General features: G+C 39.6%; 2 protein-coding genes and 1 pseudogene across 2 annotated transcripts; all 3 read left to right on the forward strand.

Moving 5' to 3' along the window:
• The first annotated feature begins 454 nt into the window (after positions 1-454).
• LOC143416695 (scavenger receptor cysteine-rich domain-containing protein DMBT1-like) lies at positions 455-5,838 on the forward strand (annotated as a pseudogene).
• A 2-nt stretch (positions 5,839-5,840) lies between these two features.
• On the forward strand, positions 5,841-7,730 carry LOC143416696 (scavenger receptor cysteine-rich domain-containing protein DMBT1-like). Its single transcript, XM_076882172.1, has 3 exons — positions 5,841-5,844; positions 6,966-7,277; positions 7,405-7,730. The coding sequence occupies exons 1-3, from the start codon at positions 5,841-5,843 to the stop codon at positions 7,728-7,730; spliced, it is 642 nt and encodes a 213-aa protein (XP_076738287.1).
• Positions 7,731-7,775: 45 nt separating this feature from the next.
• On the forward strand, positions 7,776-10,090 carry LOC112430706 (scavenger receptor cysteine-rich domain-containing protein DMBT1-like). The gene is made up of 6 exons (XM_076882173.1): positions 7,776-7,780; positions 8,050-8,351; positions 8,467-8,778; positions 8,900-9,211; positions 9,332-9,643; positions 9,762-10,090. The coding sequence occupies exons 1-6, from the start codon at positions 7,776-7,778 to the stop codon at positions 10,088-10,090; spliced, it is 1,572 nt and encodes a 523-aa protein (XP_076738288.1).
• The last annotated feature ends 5,763 nt before the right edge of the window (positions 10,091-15,853 follow it).

Raw genomic sequence — 15,853 nt, forward strand, 5'->3', positions numbered from 1 at the left:
TTATAGAATTTCGAAAAAACATTGGTGCAAATTATAAGTCTGTATCATGATGTCTGGTGTTTTCGTGTTTGTTGGTTTGTTTTAATTTTGTTTTATTTTGCGAGTTGGTTATTAGATGCTGCTCCAGCCAGCCAGAGAACCCCCCGCTGCCCCGCCCTCTCCTCCCTGTGCCGCAAGCAGCAGGCGCACTTCGCAAACGGAGGGCGCCCTTACTCCCAGCAAATGAGCGGCACAAAGCCGATCGGTGCATGGCATTACGTCGGGGCAGCATGAGTACGAGCAATTTTTTTTATTTTTCTATTTTTTTGCCGATGCCCGCCCCCCACCACAATGCCGCCCTGTGTCGCCTGTAACAAAAACCACTACTGCTCAAAATAGTGGCACAAAAATAACGCCATAGTATTGGACCGATTCCGATATGTAATATCGGATCGGTCCATCTCTGGGACGAGTCATGAGTTCTCAAAATGGGCTCATTGAACGCAGCACGGATAAGATCTTAGAGAAGCTTAAGGCTGCTGTGAACACTCAGAATAAGACTCTGAGCGAAAACTGGAGAATATCTTGGAGAAGCTCACGGCAGTCGTGAGTTCGTAGAATCTGCTCTTTGAGCGCAAGACTGATAACATCATAGAGAAGCTCATGGCTCTCCAATGGGAGATTGAGAGACCAGTGTCAGACTGCTAGAACAGCTTTGAAATTCACACGAGTTGTTTGCACTAAAGTAAAAACCACCATCATTCGTGCGGCTACCACTTCGGTGCCAGCTGTGGTCTCAAGGCTGGAGCTGAACAAAAACACCCTGATAACAGACTGTGCATAGACTGTTTCTTCCTATCCTATGCAAGGCCACCTGGTTTGCTGGAAGACTGTTTACTTAGCCTGGCAGGGCTGTGTTTCCCTCTTGTCTCCTGTTCCCTGATTGTTCTGTGGTGTATTTTAGTCCTCTGTCATTCATTCCCTGTTGTTGCATTGTTAACCTACCTATGTGATGGGCTTTCTTCTCCCGTGTTATTAACATTATCCTTGCTCTCAATTTACTGTTTACTTCTGTTTCTTAATTCTATTTTCCGGTGCCAAGTTAGTGTTTTTGTTTCATGTTTGAGATTCTGGTTTGTTTTGTAATTGTAGCATGGATAAATTAACCAGCCCAGAACACAGAATATCTTTGGGGTTTATTTAATCTGAATTATAAAGTAAGCGCCCAGACGTAAATAGAAAGGTTGTAAAAATAAGGAAATAAAATTGGGACAGACAGTCCTCATCCAGTAACAGCTTTGTGCACTGGTAACCCATTGCTACTGCAGGTTATTATCCCCACTTTTCAGGGTTTGGAAGCCAAAGATGTCTAATTTCAATTTGTGACTGATATAAACCCATACAAAAACAAAAACTTAGCAATGTAAAATTAAAACATAATTAAAGCTCCTTTATAGCAATTGTGTGAATAGAGTTCACCATCATGTAGGCACCAGCTTGATAAGTGTGTCATGACCTTGAACAAAACTTATGATTAGTTTTCTTTTCTGATCTTTACAGTCATTCTCTGCTCAAGTAAGTTACAAAGTTACATCTACATACCAACAGTACACTGAGGTTAAATGAGGTGAAACACAAATTTTCGATAGCATCAGGGTGCTGTGAGCTTCCCATCATACATTGAGCATCTTTACCCTAGATGTTTATACAGGGAGTGCAGAATTATTAGGCAAATGAGTATTTTGTCCACATCATCCTCTTCATGCATGTTGTCTTACTCCAAGCTGTATAGGCTCGAAAGCCTACTACCAATTAAGCATATTAGGTGATGTGCATCTCTGTAATGAGAAGGGGTGTGGTCTAATGACATCAACACCCTATATCAGGTGTGCATAATTATTAGTCCTGTCCTTTCCTTTGGCAAAATGGGTCAAAAGAAGGACTTGACAGGCACAGAAAAGTCAAAAATAGTGAGATATCTTGCAGAGGGATGCAGCAGTCTCAAAATTGCAAAGCTTCTGAAGCGTGATCATCGAACAATCAAGCGTTTCATTCAAAATAGTCAACAGGGTCGCAAGAAGCGTGTGGAAAAACCAAGGCGCCAAATAACTGCCGATGAACTGAGAAAAGTCAAGCGTGCAGCTGCCAAGATGCCACATGCCACCAGTTTGGCCATATTTCAGAGCTGCAACATCACTGGAGTGCCCAAAAGCACAAGGTGTGCAATACTTAGAGACATGGCCAAGGTAAGAAAGGCTGAAAGACGACCACCACTGAACAAGACACACAAGCTGAAACGTCAAGACTGGGCCAAGAAATATCTCAAGACTGGTTTTTCTAAGGTTTAATGGACTGATGAAATGAGAGTGAGTCTTGATGGGCCAGATGGATGGGCCCGTGGCTGGATTGGTAAAGGGCAGAGAGCTCCAGTCCGACTCAGACGCCAGCAAGGTGGAGGTGGAGTACTGGTTTGGGCTGGTATCATCAAAGATGAGCTTGTGGGGCCTTTTCGGGTTGAGGATGGAGTCAAGCTCAACTCCCAGTCCTACTGCCAGTTTCTGGAAGACACCTTCTTCAAGCAGTGGTACAGGAAGAAGTCTGCACCCTTCAAGAAAAACATGATTTTCATGCAGGACAATGCTCCATCACACGCGTCCAAGTACTCCACAGCGTGGCTGGCAAGAAAGGGTATAAAAGAAGAAAAACTAATGACATGGTCTCCTTGTTTACCTGATCTGAACCCCATTGAGAACCTGTGGTCCATCATCAAATGTGAGATTTACAAGGAGGGAAAACAGTACACCTCTCTGAACAGTGTCTGGGAGGCTGTGGTTGCTGCTGCACGCAATGTTGATGGTGAACAGATCAAAACACTGACAGAATCCATGGATGGCAGGCTTTTGAGTGTCCTTGCAAAGAAAGGTGGCTATATTGGTCGCTGATTTGTTTTTGTTTTGTTTTTGAATGTTAGAAATGTATATTTGTGAATGTGGAGATGTTATATTGGTTTCACTGGTAAAAATAAATAATTGAAATGGGTATATATTTGTTTTTTGTTAAGTTGCCTAATAATTATGCACAGTAATAGTCACCTGCACACACAGATATCCCCCTAAAATAGCTAAAACTAAAAACAAACGAAAAACTACTTCCAAAAACATTCAGCTTTGATATTAATGAGTTTTTTGGGTTCATTGAGAACATGGTTGTTGTTCAATAATAACATTATTCCTCAAAAATACAACTTGCCTAATAATTCTGCACTCCCTGTATACCTTATATACTTTGTTAAATACCTTGTTCCTTACCATTAACTTCTTTCACCCATACTTGTTGTTTTTTTCTTTAAACCCTATTCTTTTCCCTTCAACCCCCAACTGTTTGCATCAGATGACTGCCTCTCCCTACCTCTTTTTTTGTTGCATGTTTCATCCTGTTAAAAGGGATTTTTTTCATTCCCACCATTGCCTAGTGCCTGATCATAGGGGATCATCGAATTGTTGCAGTTTTCTCTGTCATACGTTAGGAGCTTTACATTGCGGTATAAAGTGCAATGTGGTGATTGTTGCAGTAATCTGGGGTTGTTTGCATGAAACTGAATCGAAAGTTGAGTTGAACTGTGTTCTGTTTTCATCTGTTTACAGATGCACGAAACATTAGATTAACTGGGCATGGATCAGCTGATGCAGAGATCAGATGCAGAGTGTTCTTGTGTCATCCATTTAGTATTGTTTTTAAATGTAAAAAACAAATAAAAACATAGTTGACTTTTTTTGTGCTTAAAAGGTGAGACCAGATTATCTGGATCTGGATCAACTCGATGCTCTGGCAGAGTTGAAATTTACTACAATAACAGCTGGGGAACAGTCTGTGATGATCGCTGGGACTTAAATGATGCTGAGGTGGTTTGCAGACAGATAAACTGTGGGTCGGCACTACAAGCTCCTCGATCAGCTCACTTTGGTGCAGGAACTGGACAGATTTGGCTTGATGACGTGAGCTGTTCAGGAAGTGAAAGTTCTCTAACTGAGTGTCAGCACAGTGGATTTGGATCAAACAGATGTGAACATGGTCAGGATGCTGCTGTCATCTGTTCAGGTGAGACACACTGAAATACTAGAAGACATTGCAGATCAGTCTTTTCTTGTGCATTTTACATGGAGTCCTTTAATTAGTGCAATGGAAATTTTAAAATATCTTTCATCTGTTATGAGATAGATGCAATCAGACTAGTTGGATCTGGATCAACTCGATGCTCTGGTAGAGTTGAAGTTTATCACAATAACAGCTGGGGAACAGTCTGTGATGATCGCTGGGACTTAAATGATGCTCAGGTGGTTTGCAGACAGATAAACTGTGGGTCAGCACTACAAGCTCCTCCGTCAGCTCACTTTGGTGCAGGAACTGGACAGATTTGGCTTGATGATGTGACCTGTTCAGGAAATGAAAGTTCGCTAACTACGTGTGTACACAATCAATTTGGATCACACAACTGTGTTCACTGGGAGGATGCTGGTGTCATCTGTTCAGGTGAGATACATTTTTAGATAGTGAAAAATTGCAATGCAGTCTATTCTTGTATCTCGTACATTCCTTTTTTTTAAAAAAAAAAATTTAAATAAACTATCAAACCATAGTTCTTTTCATTTAACTGATAGGTCCGATCAGATTAGCTGGGCCTGGATCAACTCGATGTTCTGGAAGAGTTGAAGTTTATCACAATAACAGCTGGGGAACAGTCTGTGATGATGGCTGGGACTTAAATGATGCTGAGGTGGTTTGCAGACAGTTAAACTGTGGGTCGGCACTACAAGCTCCTCAATCAGCTCATTTTGGTGCAGGAACTGGACAGATTTGGCTTAACAATGTGACATGTTCAAGAAGTGAAAGTTCTCTTATTGGGTGTCAACACAGTGGATTTGGATCAAACAACTGTGGACATTTTGAGGATGCTGGTGTCATCTGTTCAGGTGAGATACACTGAAATACTAGAAGACATTGCAGATCAGTCTTTTCTTGTGCGTTTTACATGGAGTCCTTTAATTAGTGCAATGGAAATTTTAAAATATCTTTCATTTGTTATGTGATAGATGCAATCAGATTAGTTGGATCTGGATCAACTCGATGCTCTGGCAGAGTTGAAATTTACTACAATAACAGCTGGGGAACAGTCTGTGATGATCGCTGGGACTTAAATGATGCTGAGGTGGTTTGCAGACAGATAAACTGTGGGTCGGCACTACAAGCTCCTCCGTCAGCTCACTTTGGTGCAGGAACTGGACAGATTTGGCTTGATGAGGTGACCTGTTCAGGAAATGAAAGTTCGCTAACTACGTGTGTACACAATCAATTTGGATCACACAACTGTGATCACAGGAAGGATGCTGGTGTCATCTGTTCAGGTGAAATAACCTGAAATACTAGAAGACATAGCACTTCAGGCTGTTCCAGTGTGTTATACACTATTTATAATGTCACTAACACATGATATGAAAGTTAATCTCTTTTCCCTCATAGATGTGATCAGATTATCTGGATCTGGATCAACTCGATGTTCTGGCAGAGTTGAAGTTTATCACAATAACAGCTGGGGAACAGTCTGTGATGATCGCTGGGACTTAAATGATGCTGAGGTGGTTTGCAGACAGTTAAACTGTGGGTCGGCACTACAAGCTCCTCCGTCAGCTCACTTTGGTGCAGGAACTGGACAGATTTGGCTCGGTGATGTGAGCTGTTCAGGAAGTGAAAGTTCTCTAACTGAGCGTCAGCACAGTGGATTTGGATCAAACACATGTGAACATGGTCAGGATGCTGCTGTCATCTGTTCAGGTGAGATACACTGAAATACTAGAAGACTAGGGATGGGTATCGTTTAGGTTTTATCCGATACCGGTGCCAAATCGGTACTTTTGAAACGGTGCCGGTGCTTAAACGGTGCTCGAACCGGTGCTTAAAGAATGGAGAACACAAACTTTGTCCAAAAACCTCTCATGTTCAGCTGTTTTATTTTTTTTTGTAAAAAGATAACAATGTTAGCCTTTTCTGCAGCTATAGGGCATATATGGTATCACTCTTGGCTGGAAGCAGTGCTTAAACAATGGAAAAAAAACACAAACTTTGTCCAAAAACCTCTCGTGTTTAAATGTTTTTCACTTTTTCTTTGGTCATTTTAGCCTTTTTGGCCAGGGTGAAGGGAGTATCTGCCATCAAACAAGAAGACAGCCGCATGTAGCTATGATGATGTTTGCTAGTTCACCTTACATCCATTAATGTAATAACGTGGTTAGCCTACTCAACGTAAATTACACTCGAACAACATTAAGCGACTCACGCAGAGAAGAATGGCTGCTGCCATCATCCTCCTCATCATTTCTGCTACACTGGTAGGGCTAGGGGCCAGGACTCTATTCTTCGGGTTTTTGGGGGATGTTGCTCCGGGTCCGATAACTGGCAACCCACCCAACGTGCTCGGTGTGAGGTCTCGCAGCAAGCTATCAAATACGGCGCATTTCTCTGCTTTTAAAAAAAAACCGCTATGCGTCGCCAGGTGTTTCATCAGATTCGAGGTGTTACCTCCTTTGACAGTATCACAGTATCAGCTTAAAGCACTTGTTGCAGGCTGCTGAGTTTGCATCTTTTGCTGTGAAGTACAGCCAGACTTTTGACCGCTTCGCCTTGGACATTTTTAATCTGTAGCTCTGCTCTAACTGAACGTACGTACCTGGCCCCGCCTACTGTCATAGGTAAACGTAAAATGATTGGCTAGAAGTGTATCACAGCTCAGGAAAAAAAAGCACCGAAATGTGCGCTGCTTTTTGGTCTGGTTACTACCGTTTATGTCAGAACCGGTGCCATCATGGCACCGGACACCGGTACCCATCCCTATAGAAGACATTGCAGATCAGTCTTTTCTTGTGCATTTTACATGGAGTCCTTTAATTAGTGCAATGGAAATTTTAAAATATCTTTCATCTGTTATGAGATAGATGCAATCAGACTAGTTGGATCTGGATCAACTCGATGCTCTGGCAGAGTTGAAATTTACTACAATAACAGCTGGGGAACAGTCTGTGATGATGGCTGGGGCTTAAATGATGCTGAGGTGGTTTGCAGACAGATAAACTGTGGGTCGGCACTACAAGCTCCTCCGTCAGCTCACTTTGGTGCAGGAACTGGACAGATTTGGCTTGATGATGTGACCTGTTCAGGAAATGAAAGTTCGCTAACTACGTGTGTACACAATCAATTTGGATCACACAACTGTGTTCACTGGGAGGATGCTGGTGTCATCTGTTCAGGTGAGATACATTTTTAGATAGTGAAAAATTGCAATGCAGTCTATTCTTGTATCTCGTACATTCCTTTTTAAAAAAAAAAAAATTTAAATAACCTATCAAACCATAGTTCTTTTCATTTAACTGATAGGTCCGATCAGATTAGCTGGGCCTGGATCAACTCGGTGCTCTGGCAGAGTTGAAGTTTATCACAGTAAGAGCTGGGGAACAGTCTGTGATGATGGCTGGGACTTAAATGATGCTGAGGTGGTTTGCAGACAGTTAAACTGTGGGTCGGCACTACAAGCTCCTCGATCAGCTTACTTTGGTGCAGGAACTGGACAGATTTGGCTTAACAATGTGACCTGTTCAAGAAGTGAAAGTTCTCTTATTGGGTGTCAACACAGTGGATTTGGATCAAACACATGTGAACATGGTCAGGATGCTGCTGTCATCTGTTCAGGTGAGATACACTGAAATACTAGAAGACATTGCAGATCAGTCTTTTCTTGTGCGTTTTACATGGAGTCCTTTAATTAGTGCAATGGAAATTTTAAAATATCTTTCATCACTATTATATATTGTACATATATTTATTAGTTTCAGATGTAGCCATTCTTGTATTTTGCTTGTTTACATTATTGTATTTTGCACAACTCTGTTGCTTGTGAAGCTCGCACACAAGAATTTCACTCACATGTGCTGTACCAATGTACCTGCACATGTGATGTGACAATAAAAGTGATTTGATTTGATTTGATTTGATTTTGATCTGTTATGTGATAGATGCAATCAGATTAGTTGGATCTGGATCAACTCGATGTTCTGGCAGAGTTGAAATTTACTACAATAACAGCTGGGGAACAGTCTGTGATGATCGCTGGGACTTAAATGATGCTGAGGTGGTTTGCAGACAGTTAAACTGTGGGACAGCACTCGAGGCTCTTCAATCAACTCACTTTGGTGCAGGAACTGGACAGATTTGGCTTGATGAGGTGACCTGTTCAGGAAGTGAAAGTTCGCTAACTACGTGTGTACACAATCAATTTGGATCACACAACTGTGATCACAGGAAGGATGCTGGTGTCATCTGTTCAGGTGAAATAACCTGAAATACTAGAAGACATTGCACTTCAGGCTGTTCCTGTGTGTTATACACTATTTATAATGTCACTAACACATGATATGAAAGTTAATCTCCTTTCCCTCATAGATGTGATCAGATTATCTGGATCTGGATCAACTCGATGTTCTGGCAGAGTTGAAGTTTATCACAATAACAGCTGGGGAACAGTCTGTGATGATCGCTGGGACTTAAATGATGCTGAGGTGGTTTGCAGACAGTTAAACTGTGGGTCGGCACTACAAGCTCCTCCGTCAGCTCACTTTGGTGCAGGAACTGGACAGATTTGGCTTGATGATGTGACCTGTTCAGGAAATGAAAGTTCGCTAACTACGTGTGTACACAATCAATTTGGATCACACGACTGTGATCACAGGGAGGATGCTGGTGTCATCTGTTCAGGTGAGATACATTTTTAGATAGTGAAAAATTGCAATGCAGTCTATTCTTGTATCTTGTACATTCCTTTTTTAAAAAATTTAAATAAACTATCAAACCATAGTTCTTGTCATTTAACTGATAGGTCCGATCAGATTAGCTGGGCCTGGATCAACTCGGTGCTCTGGCAGGGTTGAAGTTTATCACAGTAAGAGCTGGGGAACAGTCTGTGATGATGGCTGGGACTTAAATGATGCTGAGGTGGTTTGCAGACAGATAAACTGTGGGTCGGCACTGGAAGTTCCTCAATCAGCTCACTTTGGTGCAGGAACTGGACAAATTTGGCTTGACAATGTGACCTGTTCAGGAAATGAAAATTCTCTAACTGAGTGTCAACACAGTGGATTTGGATCAAACAGATGTGAACATGGTCAGGATGCTGCTGTCATCTGTTCAGGTGAGATACACTGAAATACTAGAAGACATTGCAGATCAGTCTTTTCTTGTGCATTTTACATGGAGTCCTTTAATTAGTGCAATGGAAATTTTAAAATATCTTTCATCTGTTATGTGATAGATGCAATCAGACTAGTTGGATCTGGATCGACTCGATGCTCTGGCAGAGTTGAAATTTACTACAATAACAGCTGGGGAACAGTCTGTGATGATGGCTGGGACTTAAATGATGCTGAGGTGGTTTGCAGACAGATAAACTGTGGGTCGGCACTGGAAGTTCCTCAATCAGCTCACTTTGGTGCAGGAACTGGACAGATTTGGCTTGATGATGTGACCTGTTCAGGAAGTGAAAGTTCTCTTATTGGGTGTCAACACAGTGGATTTGGATCACACAATTGTGGACATTTTGAGGATGCTGCTGTCATCTGTTCAGGTGAGAATGGTTTTAGATACTGAAAAAAATGCAATGCAGTCTGTTCCTTTATCTTGTACAATCCTTTTTGTAATGTAAAGAAAATATCAAATCATAGTTCTTGTCATTTAACTGATAGCTCTGATCAGATTAGCTGGGCCTGGATCAAGTCAGTGCTCTGGCAGAGTTGAAGTTTACCACAATAACAGCTGGGGAACAGTCTGTGATGATGGCTGGGACTTAAATGATGCTGAGGTGGTTTGCAGACAGATAAACTGTGGGTCGGCACTACAAGCTCCTCGATCAGCTCATTTTGGTGCAGGAACTGGACCAATTTGGCTTGATGATGTGACCTGTTCAGGAAATGAAAATTCTCTAGCTGAGTGTCAACACAGTGGATTTGGTTCAAACACATGTGAACATGGTCAGGATGCTGCTGTCATCTGTTCAGGTGAGATACATTTTTAATCATTAAAAAACTGTGTAAATACAACTTTTTAGTTTTTCATCCAGCCTTTCATCCACCCATTTGTATACAGTTAAGCTGTACAGTAAACAGTATGTTGATAAATCCTTGCCTTATTTTTTGTAAAAATGGGTCAAATACAATAAATATCATGCTCTAAGAATTTCTTCATCTGTTAAGACAAATGTCCTCTTAAAGACATTGATATTTTTCAGTAACTGCCTGTCATACGAATCACTTTTCTAGTATTGCATGTAAAACTTGCCTGCAGGTGTGATCTTATTGTTAATTAAATTCTCATTAGATGCTGACGGGTCTTAGCTAACTCTGGTTTGGATACAAATGCAGCTTGTCAGACAAGGCTGAATCACTCATGAAAGTGATCTTGTTGAAATTTGCAACGTAATCAGTTTCAATTTTTAATCTGTTTTTAAATTGAAAATCTCCAAGTTGACTTGCAACAGAAGAAGCTGTGCAATCTTGTGCACACATTTTGAGATGCTCACATGTGCTTCTGCTTCTTCTGTTGAAATATTGTATTACAATTTTATTTATTTCAGTCCATCTATTAATTTTCTATTCATTAGACAAATATTAAAAATCCTAAACGTATTGTGTAATTGAAGTAGAGAAACTTGTATATAGATCAATTATCAACAATATCAAAACTATAATAAAACACAATGACATGCTATAGCTCAGTGTGCTTTGTTGGAACAATGTTGAGGTGGTCAGCTGTCTTGAAAATAGCATCCACATGAATGCCAGGTCAGAACTCTCCCAGCAGTACATTCAAAATGATCTGAAATTGAAAATTCCTGAGATATATCTAAATATTGTGGCTGATTAATTTACTCACTGATGAAAGGTGATTTCTTTTCTTTTGTCAGCATGTGGTAGGATTGTGAAAAACACAGGAAGTTTGCCCTGGCGGGTCATTATAGACCCCAGTGGAGAGTTTTGGTGTGAAGGGTCTCTGATTACCAACCAGTGGGTGCTGACAGCTGCTTCCTGTATATCACAGTGAGTCCCCGTGTCTCTTTCACATTGGTAATCATGTTACACGCGACTGTTGGTGCTCATTTTACATTTACTGTAATAATTTTTCTTCCACTACATTATGTCAAAGTTATTCATGAAAGCAGGAATGTTTAATTACCAGCAATTTATATTTCTAAATTTTTTTTTCAAGGTCACAAAGAGCTCTCCACCATCTCTGTTAAGTAGTACAGCTAGGGCCGGGCAAAATGATTATTTTCCTAATTGATGAATCTAGCGATTAATTTGTCGATGCATCAATGAATCTAATGATTAATTCTTTTCCTGCTGCCAATTTGCTGTCTCACATTTTCGTCTTTCGGGATTCTCATAATCAGCCTGCGTGCATTCCGACTCATTTTGCCAGCATGGGCCACAAATAAAAACTACTAACAACGACAACAACAACTAAACAGCAGCTGCTATGTTACTGCTGAGCAGCTTAAATGTGGGGGCCATTTCCACCTTACAAAGCCAGAAAACGACTGAATCACAACCTTTTCTGTTAAAATATCCCCATACTGTAGAACTGTGTGTTCGAGTGGAGTGATTTAAGTCGACTGCGGCTGCCTCACTGATGCTGTCACTACTCGCTGCCGCCATATCTGTTTTGAAAGTGACGACATATCGACGCACATTTTTTTACATCGACGTATTTTACGTGTCGACGTAATCGATTATGTCAACGCGTCGTCCCGGCCCTAAATATAGCTGATCAAGCAGACCAATTCTGTAAGTGGTCCACATCTCTGGTTTAACTGCTGTCCACAACATATAGATGGACCATAGTCTAAAATATTCATACATCTTAAGAATATCATGTTTTCTCAGAGAACCATGATACCTCTCATTGTTACTATGTTAAATGACAGATCCATTAAATGCAAAGTTACAGTCAGCAGCTTGTTGTCTTAGCCCTAAAAGATCTGTCATCATGTGTTGATGATGACCTAATCCTACTCTGCAATTTAGGAAAATAGAACCAACCCTGGCTAGCAAGTGCTTCCTGATATAAACTCAGATGATCTAAAGTATGACACTAAATGTGATTCAGAGCAGTGTTTTTCTTTTGTATGTATTTTCTAAAGCAGTTCAACAATATCATTATCACATAATAAAATATCTAAAAGCTTCTATGTTATTTACAGTAAGATGTATCCACAACAGACAACATAAGTTTTTTTTTTGGTTTGTTTTGATGTATGAATGGATGTAGGATTTAAATGCATAGAAGGAATGCATCTGTGTTAGGATTAAAAACTGGTATGTAGTCCTCACTTTCAACAAAATTTGAAATGGAGGCTCAGTGAGACAGCCTTTTGTTGCTATGTCATCTAATATTTGCCATGTGATTTGGACGCACCAGCACATCCATTAACTTTTTATTTTTGAAGGTTAGCATAAAAACTTTAAATAAGAAATCCTCTGCTCTGCCTGAAGATAACAAAATTCAACTATGCAAACACACACGCACACACAAACACACACACTTTATATCCTTGTGGGGACATCTCATTGACACAATGCTTTCCCTAGCTGCTTACCTTAACCATAACCATCAAAAATGAATGCCTAACCCTGACACTTACCCTAAACCTAAACATAACCTAATTCTAACCCTGACACTAAAACCACATTTTGAGTCTCAAAATGCCTTCAAACTCGTGGGGGCTGGGGTTTTGGTTGCCACAGGGGCTGCCGGTCCCCACAAGTAAACTTCAAACTTTTGGTCCCCACAAAGATGTTAAAACCCATCCATACGATATCCATCACATTATTTACATTGCTCATGATAAAAGATAGTCATGATAAAAGTATTTGTGATAATTTATGCAATAAATGTGTCCATTACTGAAAACGTGTACTGAAAATATTTCTTAGTATCTATTCTGAACTGTGATAACAAGATTCCTCTTTTGTGTTTTTTTGTTAAATCTTCTTTTAAAATCAAGTGATAAACTCAGCAACAAAGAAGTCCATCTGGGCCAGCACATTCAGTCAGCTTTCAGTCAAAATGTGGTGATTCGGACAGTTGAAGAAGTAATTTGTCATCCTGAATACAACAGCACGACATACAACAATGACATTTGTCTGCTGAAGCTGTCAGCTCCTGTGTATTTCACAGACTACATTCAGCCGATCTGCTTAGCCTCAAAAAACAGCACTTTTCACAGTAGGATCAGCAGCTGGGTCACTGGTTGTGGTTTTGATTGTAAGTAAAAATAAAATCTATATCTATGTCTATATATATATATATATTCAAGCTCCCAGGCCTCTGGTAGAGGACCCGAGCTTGAAGGATAAACCGCCCGCAGGGGCGTGCTGGGTGTTTTTTTTTATATTACAGTCTTATGATATATTCTTTCAAAAGTTGCTATCCTGCAATCTGTTTCAAAGATAGTGACGGGTATTTCTCCAACATCCAACAGATGTTACTATTCCAATAGTAGGAGGAAATGAGTGTCAGTGCCACTATAAACATGACAAAGTGATCACAGAGAACATGATCTGTGCTGGGCTCAGAGCTGGAAGACAAGATTCATGTTGGGTAATCACAACTTTTTATTTGTTTCTTATGTAATCACTTGTTAAATGCTAGTGTGAAAAAATATTTATGTTTTTGTTTCTGCAATTATTCATATATGTATATAGTAGCATACCAGTTCTTATGGTTGTTTAATAGCTAAATCATTTTATTTGATATATTTTGAATTTTCCATAAGACAGTTCTTTCTAAAATGACAGGACTGAGCTCCTTTGTGGAACAGGTCTACCAGCTAAAGTCACATTTATCGTGAGAAATATTTGTCAGATTTCATTTTATGGATTTACTATAATAGAAAAAAAACTCCAATGGGTTTTCAGTCTTTAATCTTTTCAGTTAAAAAGAACATGAAAACTATTAACTTCTGAACTCCAGTGCTATTTATGTATTATTTTTGTACAAATATACACACACTGTAAATAAATGGTGGCATTCTCCATTCTCCGTTTTGAAACTTCCATTTTTGTATTTATCTGCTACCATGTTGACTTTTACCAATTTCTTTTCTCAGTGGAAAAGAGGAGCTCCAATTATGATCAAAAAAGGATCAATCTGGGTGCAGAGTGGAGTTATGACCCTCCATGATTCCAATGGTTACCCAATGAAACTAGAAATCGGCACTCGTGTGTCCAAGTACCAGGAATGGATCAGAAACACAGTCACTGGGACACCACCAGGTTTCGTTAGCTTCACCTCTCCAGCCACAGACAGTGACTTAAAATTCACCTGCAGTGGTGAAAATCTGGTCCACTTCACCCCTTTCACCTCACTCTGTTTTCTTGCTGTGTTGCTCCATGCATATTTTGGATGTGGCATATAACTCAAGATCCTGTACTAAAACAATAACGTCAAATACTTATACTTTAGTAGAGTACTTAAATTTTTACTCTTGTCCTTATGACATTTTACAACTTTGAGGTGAAGTAGTAGTTTCTATTCTATTTATGGGACAGCTTGGGTTTGTGGTTACTTTACTAATTAAATAATATTTTTGCTTCCAAAACATAACACACACACACACACACACACACACACACACACACACACACACACACACACACGCACATTAATTATTCTAAACATTGTACTTTTTAAACATGTGACTAAGAGTTGAAACTATATAAACATTTTGACAAACTTTTTTTTGGCAAATATGATGATTTTTTATTATTATATTCTTTATACTATATTCTTAATCACTAAATACATTCTTTATTAATCTTTTGTTAAAGTTAGATTTTCATTAATAAATAAAATGGTGAAATTTCTTTTTTCTGTTTTTGGTTGAATCTGGTTCTTGTTTGACATCCTGACATTTCTTGTTTTGACAGGATTTTTGTATACAGTTGTGCTTAATGATTAAATAAATACATAAATAAAACAACGTTTAAGCATTTCATTCCAGGCAGTAGAGAAATAAAAACAAAAAAACAAAAAAAACAAAGCCAAAACCTTGAGAAATGTTTTAAAAAAATAGCTTTTCTACATCCAGGAGACAGTATATGACTATATGATTCTTCAGAGCTACGATATGAACATAGCTCTGAAAAATGATCCAATGGAGTAGTGCTAGAACCAAAACAAATTAACAGTTGCCTTAAGTCACTTTATATTCTATGGTAAAGACCCTATTATAATGCAAACAAAACAGAGAAAGACCCAACATCATAATCAAGGGCTTTGGAGACAATGGGAAGAAAAAACTAAATTTAAACAGGAAGAAAACCTCAGCAGAACCAGGCTCAAGAAGGGGTGGCAAGGGGGAAGTAAGGAAGACAGGACAGAGATATGCTGTGGAAGAGAGATTAATAATCAGTTATACTAATAATAATAATAATGATAATGATAATAATAAAAAATAATTACATGCAGAGAGGTGTATAAACACATAATGGAAAAGGTGACTGAAAAAGAAATATTCAGTGCTACATGGGAACCCCCCCCAGCCTAAACATATTGAACTTTAGTTTAGCTTACGTGTTTCCGAACTCCATGGACAGACGATCATCAACTCCACTTGTATGGTATATATGTATCAGTCTAATAAACTTAAACCTACACCATCCTTCCCATTCTGGTATTCTAAACAGTACTTAGCCGAAACCCAAAGACTGCTTGGTCGAGTAAACCTCCTGAACACATGGTGGAAACCTGAAACTAAGACAGAGAAGACTAAAGGTGA

The sequence above is a fragment of the Maylandia zebra genome, linkage group LG3, assembly GCF_041146795.1.
Source record: "Maylandia zebra isolate NMK-2024a linkage group LG3, Mzebra_GT3a, whole genome shotgun sequence".
In the NCBI taxonomy this organism is placed as follows: Eukaryota; Metazoa; Chordata; class Actinopteri; order Cichliformes; family Cichlidae; genus Maylandia; species Maylandia zebra.

What these genes read in the sequence shown, in the direction of transcription:
- LOC143416696 (XM_076882172.1), top strand. An exon ending in TGCTGGTGTCATCTGTTCAG is followed by an intron (nt 7,278 to 7,404) that starts GTGAGATACATT and finishes TTTAACTGATAG; the next exon opens with GTCCGATCAGATTAGCTGGG.
- LOC112430706 (XM_076882173.1), top strand. An exon ending in TGCTGGTGTCATCTGTTCAG is followed by an intron (nt 8,779 to 8,899) that starts GTGAGATACATT and finishes TTTAACTGATAG; the next exon opens with GTCCGATCAGATTAGCTGGG. An exon ending in TGCTGCTGTCATCTGTTCAG is followed by an intron (nt 9,212 to 9,331) that starts GTGAGATACACT and finishes GTTATGTGATAG; the next exon opens with ATGCAATCAGACTAGTTGGA.